Source organism: Rhinopithecus bieti, unplaced genomic scaffold (assembly GCF_001698545.2).
Source record: "Rhinopithecus bieti isolate Rb0 unplaced genomic scaffold, ASM169854v2 scaffold_44695, whole genome shotgun sequence".
NCBI lineage: Eukaryota > Metazoa > Chordata > Mammalia > Primates > Cercopithecidae > Rhinopithecus > Rhinopithecus bieti.
In genome coordinates this window covers 793920-803454 of record NW_016818171.1, presented here as the reverse complement: position 1 = coordinate 803454, position 9535 = coordinate 793920, and the positions used below count along the sequence as shown (strand labels likewise).

Below are 9535 nucleotides of genomic sequence, written 5' to 3'. Positions count from 1 at the left end.
CAAAAAAAAAAAAGAAAAGACAGTAGCTACTTCCTCTTCTTAGAAAAGCAGTAAGGTCTTAGAAAGGGCTGGGTACCTGAGAGACAGAGGTTGCAATGAGCCAAGATTGTGCCATTGCACTCTAGCCTGGGCAAGAAGAGTGAAACTCCATCTCAAAAAAAAAAAGACCAGGTCAGGTGGCTCAGGCCTGTAATCCCAGCACTTTGGGAGGCCAAAGCAGGTAGATCCCCTAAGGTCAGGTGTTCGAGACCAGCCTGGCTAACATGGTGAAACCCCGTTTCTACTAAAAATACAAAAAATAAACCAGGTGTGGTGGCGAGTGCCTGTAATTCCAGCTACTCCAGAGGCTAAGGCAGGAGGATCGCTTGAACCCAGGAGGCAGAGGTTGCAGTGAGCCGAGATCGTGCCACTGCACTCCAGCTTTGGCAACAAGAGCGAAACTCCATCTCAAAACAGAAAAAATAAGAAAATTAGCCAGATGTGATGGCAGGCGCCTGTAGTCCTAAGTATTCGGGAGGCTAAGGCAGGAGAATTGCTTCAACCTGGGACTCAAAGGTTGCAGTGAGCAGAAATCGTGCCACTGCACTCCAGGCTGAGTGACAGAGTGAGACTTTGTCTCAAAAAAGAAAAAGAGGGGTGGGTGCAGTTAGATGCCTCAGGAAGGACAGTACACCACAGACTATGGTAATCATCTCACACAGAAGAGAGGGAAAATCGCCCTCAACCCCACTTTAGGGTCAAAATCACAGTTTCATTTTCCTGGCTTTTTTTTTTTTTTTTTTTTTTTTTTTGAGACAGTGTCTCACTGCATCACCCAGGCTGGAGTACAGTGGCATGATCTCAGCTCACTACAACTTCTGCCTCCCAGGTTCAAGCGATTCTCTTGCCTCAGACTCCTGAGTAGCTGGGATTACAGGTGCTCACCACCACATCTGGCTAATTTTTGTATTTTTAGTAGAAACGGGTTTCACCATGTTGGCCAGGCTGGTCTCGAACTCCTGACCTCATAATCCACCCGCCTCGGCCTCCCAAAGTTCTGGGATTACAGGTGTGAGCCACTGTACCTGGCCTCTTTTTGTTTTGTTTTGTTTTGTTTTTTGAGACAGAGTCTCATTCTGTCACCCAGGCTGGAGTGCAGTGGTGTGATCATGGCTTACTGAAGCCTCGACCTCTCCAGGTTCAAGCAATCCTCCCATCTCAGCCTCCTGAGTAGCTGGGACTACAGTCATGGACCACCACGCCCAGCTAATTTTTTTGTATTTTGTAGAGACAGGGTTTTGCCATGTTGCCCAGGCTGGTCTCAAACTCTTGGGCTCAAGCGTTCCGTCCACCTCGACTTGCCAAAGTGCTGGTATTGGCCGGGTGTGGTGGCTCACGCCTGTAATCCCAGCACTTTGGGAGGCCACGGCAGGCAGATCACAAGGTCAGGAAATCAAGACCATCCTGGCTAACACAGTGAAACCCTGTCTCTACTAAAAATACAAAAAAATTAGCCAGGCGTGGTGGTGGGCGCCTGTAGTCCCAGCTACTCAGGAGGCTGAGGCAGGAGAATGGCGTAAACCCGGGAGGCGGAGCTTGCAGTGAGCTGAGATCGGGCCACTGCACTCCAGCCTGGGTGACAGAGCGAGACTCAAAAACAACAACAACAACAACAATAAACAAAGTGATGGGATTATAGGCGTGAGCCACCAGTCCCAGCCTTTTCCTGGCACTTTCATCATAATTCCCGGGTATAGTGATTAGTTCTTGATTAGCTACATAAAAAGAGAAGGCTACTGGAATGGTTAACCCACATGGCAGATTGTCCTCAAGTCCACTTCAGAATGCTTAGCCTTTGAAATTTACTTTGAGTATGATGTGTTGCCATTTCAGGTTTGTGGTTGAGTTTGGTGTGCACAAAATACCCTACAGTTCTATTGCCTGAGGAGACTGGGGTGCTCTCAGACACTGGCAGAAAGTCAGCGTATCCACAGAGTAGCATATTCCCACTCTTCAGCCAGTGGCTTCCACGATAGCCATGATTTGACCTTCTTCAAGGTGAGCCATATGCAGATAATCAAGTTGACTGAGTGCAGATTGGAGTTGTGCTGCTTAGGAGCCAGAGGCCTTTGTGCTAGCCTGAAGAATCCCCTTGAACCTATGCAGGAGGGTTTGGGCTGCCCTTCCCACTCCAGCTTCTACCTTGTTCTTCATGCTGGCTGTCAACCTGACTGGTTTCTTTGTCAGGCTCTTTACCTTCAGGATGGAGACAAGAACTGCCTGGTTGCTCGCTCAAAGTGCTTCCTGAAGATGGGAGACTTGGAGAGATCCCTGGAGGATGCTGAGGCTTCGCTCCAGAGTGACCCAACTTTCTGTAAGGTGACTGCATGGACAGGAGGACTTGATCCTGCCATTGCCTGCAGCAGCTGTGGGTTACAAGTAGTTGTAACAAGTAGTTGTTACAAGTAGAAGCAGCCAGACTGCCTAGTGTTTGATGCCATTTTCTCTTCGTAGGTCATTGCCTAAGTCCCTGCCCCCTGTATTCCAACCTTGACCCTCAACCCAGGACCCTTCTGTTCCACATGTGAGTCCTATAAGGCCTTATCTGTTCACATGGATTTGACTTCCTCCCATTCCAGGGGATTTTACAAAAGGCTGAGACACTGTACACCATGGGAGACTTTGAGTTTGCCTTGGTATTCTATCACCGAGGCTACAAGCTGAGACCTGACCGGGAATTCAAAGTTGGCATCCAGAAAGCCCAGGAAGCCATCAACAACTCAGTGGGAAGTGAGTGGCCACACGGCCTATGCCCTTATCCAGGAAGGTCCTTGGAAACCTTAGGTTTAGAGGAAGTCTGAGGTACAGCAGGTGAGCAGCTACCACCAGGCCCGCAGGGAGTCCCACACTTGGATTTGGCTGCTGCAGTGTTGTTGAGGATTAGTCAGACGTGGTGGCCGGCGCCACCTGTCCGCCGGGAGGACAATTCCCTGACAAACACACTGATCTCTGAGCGCTACAGCCTTGGGTTTTCCTAAAGGTCGGCTTAGAAGGGCTGTTTCAAAGTAGGCCTGTCTTTAGCCTGGTGTCAAAAGCTAGAACATGGTCCCGAGCCCAGCCTTCTGTAGTCCCTGGCTTCCTCCCTCACCAGATGTATACCAAGGGCTGACCTTAGCCATCAGCATTAAGGCAGGGGTAGAAGGGAAGCAAGTGAGAACAAGTGAGAGCTTGCTCTGTGGGTGGCAGGGCCTGGAAATGGACAGTTTCCCCTGCACCCTTGGCTTCCCTTTGTTTGGAAATCTGGCTGCCATAGCCTTGGGCTAGTGGGGGCTGTTAGCTCCTAGGAGTTATACCAAACAGCCTACATCATTTGCTTGCTAGGCTGGCTTAAGGCCAGCTTTGCCACAGCCGCCGTCATCCCCCTGCCAAAGGCAGCCATTTCCACCTAAAAATATGTTATAAGTCATGCATGGGGGTTCTGGCCATGGGGGCCTGGCCGACCTGAGCTCCAGCTTCTTTTCTTGCAGGTCCTTCTTCCATTAAGCTGGAGAACAAAGGGGACCTCTCCTTCTTAAGCAAGCAGGCTGAGGTAAGGGCCCTGGTTCTGTGGTTGTATCCCTCCAAGGGAAGAGGCTGTGTGTGCCTGAGAAGGGGTCTTGGGAGTCTAGCTGCAACCCGACCAGGCATACTCCATGGCTGTTGGCCCACAGAAAGGTCCTGGAGTTGGAGGAATCTGGGATCACAGACCCTAGGGCCATGGCTGGGTATATTCTGCTCCTTGCTGAAGCTCTACTGGGTGTTGCTCCATTTTCTCAGAGTATAAAAGCCCAGCAGAAGCCTCAGCCCATGAAACACCTCTTACACCCCACCAAGGGAGAGCCCAAGCGGAAGGGCTCACTCAAGAGCGAGAAGACTGTTCGCCAGCTTCTGGGGGAGCTCTACGTGGACAAAGAGTATCTGGAGAAGCTCCTATTGGATGAAGGTTTCGGACAGTTTGTTGGCACAGGGCCTTGGGGGAAAGGAAATTTGGGTGGATGCTTCATGCATGAGCCGAAGGCAGAACCTGTCATATAATACTAGCTGACATGTACCTATGGACAGGTTTTATTTTTTTGCGCATTTTACAGATGAGGAAACTGAGGCGCAGACCAACTGAAACTAAGGTCACATATAGGTAGGCAATGACATGGCTTACATTCGAATCCAGGAAGTCCAATTTTAGAGCAATGCTCCTAAGTGCTATGGTACCCTGGGAGGGAACAACAGAGATTTGGTCTCCTTTACCACCATAGTCCCTGAAGGGACATCCCCTTTGCCTTCAATCCTTACAATGGGCAAACGAATCCAGCAGACAGGTGATTGAATCCGACGATATTAGTTCTAGGATGTTCTGAAACATCATCTGGTCCAAGTTCTCCTTTCATAGATAAGGAAATAGAGACCCTGATTGGGGAGGAACTTTTACAAGTTGACGAACAAGTTTGTGGTGGAGTCACCAGCAGAATCCAGGCCTCTGACCTTCAGTCCAGTGCTCTTTCTTTTATTTTATTTTATTTTATTTTTTTTGAGACGGAGTCTCGCTCTGTCGCCCAGGCTGGAGTGCAGTGGCTGGATCTCAGCTCACTGCAAGCTCCGCCTCCCAGGTTCATGCCATTCTCCTGCCTCAGCCTCCCGAGTAGCTGGACTACAGGCGCCCGCCACCTCGCCGGGCTAGGTTTTTGTATCTTTTAGTAGAGACAGAGTTTCACCGTGTTAGCCAGGATGGTCTCAATCTCCTGACCTTGTGATCCGCCCGTCTCGGCCTCCCAAAGTGCTGGGATTACAGGCTTGAGCCACCGCGCCCGGCCTTTCTTCTAAAGAGAGAGTCTTGCTGTGTCGCCCAGGCTGGAGTGCAGTGGAGCAAACTTGGCCCACTGCCACCTCCATCTCCTGGGTTAAAGCGATTCTCCTGCCTCAACCTCCCTAGTAGCTAGGATTACAGGCACCCACCACCACGCCTGGCTAATTTTTTGTATTTTTAGTAGAAATGGGGTGTCACCATGTTGGCCAGGCTGGTTTCGAACTCCTGACCTCAAGTGATTTGCCCGCCTCGGCCTCCCAAAGTGCTGGGATTACAGGTGTGAGCCACCACACCTGGCCAGTCCAGTACTCTTTCCACCACACTGCTGCCAGTGACAGGATGAAGGACAGAGGCCTGAGATGAACGTCTCGCATTAACATGGGGATGGGAGTATTGCCATTAGCTGATAAGCCTGAGCAGGGTCACCTGTGAACCAAATGCCTCTTCTCCAGAATTGGCTTCCCAAGGTCATATGTAGGGTTCCCTCTTCCGTGACACAGGAACAGCTTCACTGCTGGCACATCTCCTTGGCAACAGGCTGAATGCTTCCTATTCTCCAGAGGACCTGCTGCAGAGGGAAGGGGTGGCTTGAATATTACCTCAAGTGGCCTTGTAGCTTTGCTACTGGCTGTAACCTCTGGCCAGGCAGTGAGCAGGAGTTGGGCACCTCCCTTCCAGCTCCCAGCATACACAGGCCCACTGGGCACCTGGGAAATCACTGAGCACTGGCAGCCTGGGCCAGATAGTGCATTTAGACTCAGTGTTCTCTGAGGACACAGTTTGAACTGGGGAAACCCCAAGGCTTCTCAGCGAGCCATCCACCAGCTGCCCCTTCTGGTTAGCTCCTCATATCTTGCCATAAGGGGCCCATACCATGGAACTCCCTGAAAGTGGGGCCCTGGCTGCATCCTGGTCTGGATAAACCCACTCTGCCACCATGCACACTCACATTCCTCTCTGTTTCAACAACTCCAGGCAGAGCTCTTCACAGAGGGCCCTGCAGCAGCTACCGGGAGGCAACAGGAGGCAAACCCCTTAGAGGCCTGTTCTCCTTGGTGCCTCCTCACACCCCTTCCCCACAGACCTGATCAAAGGCACCATGAAGGGCGGCCTGACTGTGGAGGACCTCATCATGACGGGCATCAACTACCTGGATACTCACAGCAACTTCTGGAGGCAGCAAAAGCCGATCTATGCTAGGGAGCGGGACCGGAAGCTGATGCAAGAGAAATGGCTGCGGGACCACAAACACCATCCCTCACAGACAGCCCATTACATCCTCAAGAGCCTGGAGGACATTGACATGTGTGGGTGTTGTTCTCAGAGGGTGGGTCAGGTGCCTCCAGTGCCTTATCAGGTGGGGAAGGAGCAACCAGGTGTCTGAGTCCCTGGTCTCTCTGACCTGCAGATGGTGTCTGCAGGAAGAGGAGTTACCCTGTCAGCCAAGAGGAGGCTGCCCTGGCCTCCACAGCACCCCTTTCCTTTCCCAGTGCTCACAAGCGGCAGTGCTGAAGGGAGTCTTCAGAAAGCCGAGAAAGTGCTGAAGAAGGTACTGGAATGGAATAAGGAAGAGGTACCCAACAAGGATGAACTGGTTGGAAACTTGTATAGCTGCATAGGGAATGCCCAGATTGAGCTGGGGCAGATGGCGGCAGCCCTGCAGAGCCACAGAAAGGACCTGGAGATCGCCAAGGAATAGTGAGTGCCCTAGGGGAGGCCACCGGCGTGAGCCTACAGAGAAGGACACCTGGGGCTATCCGAGGCCCTTGCCAGGGCTGCTGGTGGCTTGACTCCCATTTTCTGCTCTGCATGCCCAAGGTAGATTCTTCCAGAGGCGGGGACCACCTGCCCAGGACTGAGGGTGGGGGCACCTAGGCTGTTAGCTTCTTTGCCACAAAAAGGGTAGTGGCTCAAAATTCCAAAAAAGCTACCCAATGATCTGGCTCTTAGGGATGTTTATATTCTTACATCATCATGACAAGCACACATGAAGCCCCAGACATGCCAGATGCTGCTAGTGTGGGAACACGGTAATAACCAGACACAAGGGTCATTTCCTTGCAGATGTCAAGCAAAAAGGGACATAGCTAATTAACTGCAATTGTGATAAGTGCCACAGAAGAAAAGTACAGAATCCAGTGTGGTGAGAAATACATTCCAGGAGGACTTGATGACATTGGGAAACACACAGGGCCTATGGAAAGGCCCTGAGACAGGAGGGTACTTAAGGCTGGAGAGCACAGCATATTGCCAGGGAGAGTGGCCAAGAGGAGACTGAAGGAAGTGGGCAGGGGTCAGATCAAGCAGGGTCTTGTAAAACTGGTGCTGACCAAGAGCACGGGCTGTGGAGTCAGGCAGATCTAGGCTGTGGAACTTGCGCCGCCCAGCCGTGAGACCTGAGACAAGTCACTTTAGCTCCCTCAGCCTCAGGGTCTCCTCTGTTAGCTGGGCACCCTGCAGGGTGGAAGGGAGGATGAAATGCAGAAGTACATGTACAGACCTTAGGACAGTACCTGGTATCCACAGTAGTAGTAATACCAGCTCTCCAGAAATGAGCTCTTCTCAAGACTTGCTGGCTTCCACGCAGAGGTTCCATTGCTTTCTCAGCATCCTGGTTCTACCCTTTGGAGTCCTTCTTTTTTTTTTGAGACAGAGTTTCACTCTTGTTACCCAGGCTGGAGTGCAATGGCACGATCTCGGCTCACCACAACCTCCGCCTTCCAGGTTCAAGCAATTCTCCTGCCTCAGGCTCCCAAGTAGCTAGGATTACAGGCATGCACCACCATGCCCAGCTAATTTTGTATTTTTAGTAGAGACAGGGTTTCTCCATGTTCAGGCTGGTCTCGAACTCCTGACCTCAGGTGATCCGCCCGCCTCAGCCTCCCAAAGTGCTGGGATTACAGGCGTGAGCCACTGCGCCTGGCCTGGAGTCATTCTTGACTTCCTCCTGCCTGGTTTCTACTCATCTCACCAGTCTGAGCCTCCTTGGTCTCCCATCATCCCATTTACCCTCACAGCGCCCAGCCCTCAGCCAACCTGAGTCCTGCTGCTTTCCCTGCCTCTGCTGTCTCTCTCCAGCTCCTCCTGCAAATCTCCAGAGACACATGCTATGAACTCTCCCTCCCCTGCTCACAAGTGGGCCTGGGCCCCTCACTGCCTGCAGGTTAAAGGTCAAGCCCCTTTGCTTGACCCTCAAGCCCTCTCTAAACCCACCCTTGCCCTCTTATAGCAATCTTCCCTTGGGGTCAAACGTTCCTGAACATTCCTGCCTCCTGCCCTTTCATCTTCACTGATCCAAGCCCCACATGCTTTCCATTCCCAGTTCATTTCTTGCCTGCCTCCACTGTGCTGAGCAGGAATATCCCATATTGGCCATCCTGTATTAGAAAAAAACAGCTTTTGGGACAGACCTGTCTTTGATCCCTGGCTCTGCCACTTAGAAGCTGTGTGGATTTGATTAAGTTGCTCCTCTCCTCAGTTTCCTCATCTCTAATGAAGGCATAGTAATACTAACCCACAGGGATTGTGGGGATTAGATATGATGTATGTATATGGTACCTTGGATCCAGTCATCTCCAATGCACAAATGAGTTAGGAATCTTTACTTCTCTCCAGACCTCTCTCCTGAGCCTCAGACCTGTGTGTCCAGCAGATTCTAAGACATTTCCATCTGGATGTCCTACAAGAATCCTAAACTTAACATGTCCAAATCGGAATCCCTTATCTTCCTCCCAAACTTACTTCTTGAGGGTTCCCCATCCGTGAGGATAGCAGTGTTGGCCACTCAGTCCCCAAGCCAGAAGCCCGGAGGCTTCCCAGATACCTCCCTCACCTCACTGTTTTTGCTATATTGCTCAGGTTGGTATGGATGACAGGCGTGAGCCACCACGCCTGACCCCCTCACTGTTCATGCCCAGCACCGGCCATGTCCTGTCCTGTCCATCTTTCTCTGTTTCCCTCCCACAACTCAGTCCAGACCCTCCTTACTTCTTGCCTGTTTCCTCTGACCTGGGCTTCCTACAGCTCAGCTGGCCTTTCTCTGAAAAGCAACTCCTGTGGTTGGGATGAAGTTTCAATGCCCTGCTCAACACAGGTTGCCCTTCTTCACTTCTCCTGGCCTCTCTTGACCTGGCTTTCTCAAGGCCCCCAGGCATTCTGGGCCCCAGCCAGTGCAGAGCTCTGTGCATATCCTCCAGTCCCAGGAATGCTTTCCTATTCCCCAGCACTTGCTTTATCAGGCTACCTCCACCCATTCTTCAACATTTCAATAAAGGTTGAAAAGCCTGCCTCCTAGGCCAAGCTCGGTGGCTCATGCCTGTAATTCCAGCACTTTGGGAGGCCAAGGTGGGGAGATCATGAGGTCAGGAGATCGAGACCATCCTGGCTAACATGGTGAAACCTCATCTCTACTAAAAATACAAAAAAAGGCCAGGCGCGGTGGCTCAAGCCTGTAATCCCAGCACTTTGGGAGGCCGAGACGGGCAGATCACGAGGTCAGGAGATCGAGACCATCCTGGCTAACACAGTGAAACTCCGTCTCTACTAAAAAATATAAAAAACTAGCCGGGCGAGGTGGCGGGCGTCTGTAGTCCCAGCTACTTGGGAGGCTGAGGCAGGAGAATGGCGTGAACCTGGGAGGTGGAGCTTGCAGTGAGCTGAGATCCGGCCACTGCACTCCAGCCTGGGCGACACAGCGAGACTCCGTCTCAAAAAAAA

At 51.7% G+C, this 9535-nt stretch overlaps 1 protein-coding gene across 1 annotated transcript in view; it reads left to right on the top strand.

Moving 5' to 3' along the window:
- Nucleotides 1–9535, top strand: part of ODAD4 (outer dynein arm docking complex subunit 4) — a 40740-nt gene that overhangs the window by 4043 nt on the left and 27162 nt on the right. Inside the window, exons 2-7 of the mRNA XM_017856578.1 lie at nucleotides 2227–2358; nucleotides 2619–2769; nucleotides 3507–3568; nucleotides 3796–3961; nucleotides 5902–6126; nucleotides 6310–6517. Of these exons, the coding sequence (XP_017712067.1) occupies nucleotides 2227–2358; nucleotides 2619–2769; nucleotides 3507–3568; nucleotides 3796–3961; nucleotides 5902–6126; nucleotides 6310–6517 (944 nt within the window). The remainder of the gene's footprint in view (nucleotides 1–2226; nucleotides 2359–2618; nucleotides 2770–3506; nucleotides 3569–3795; nucleotides 3962–5901; nucleotides 6127–6309; nucleotides 6518–9535) is intronic.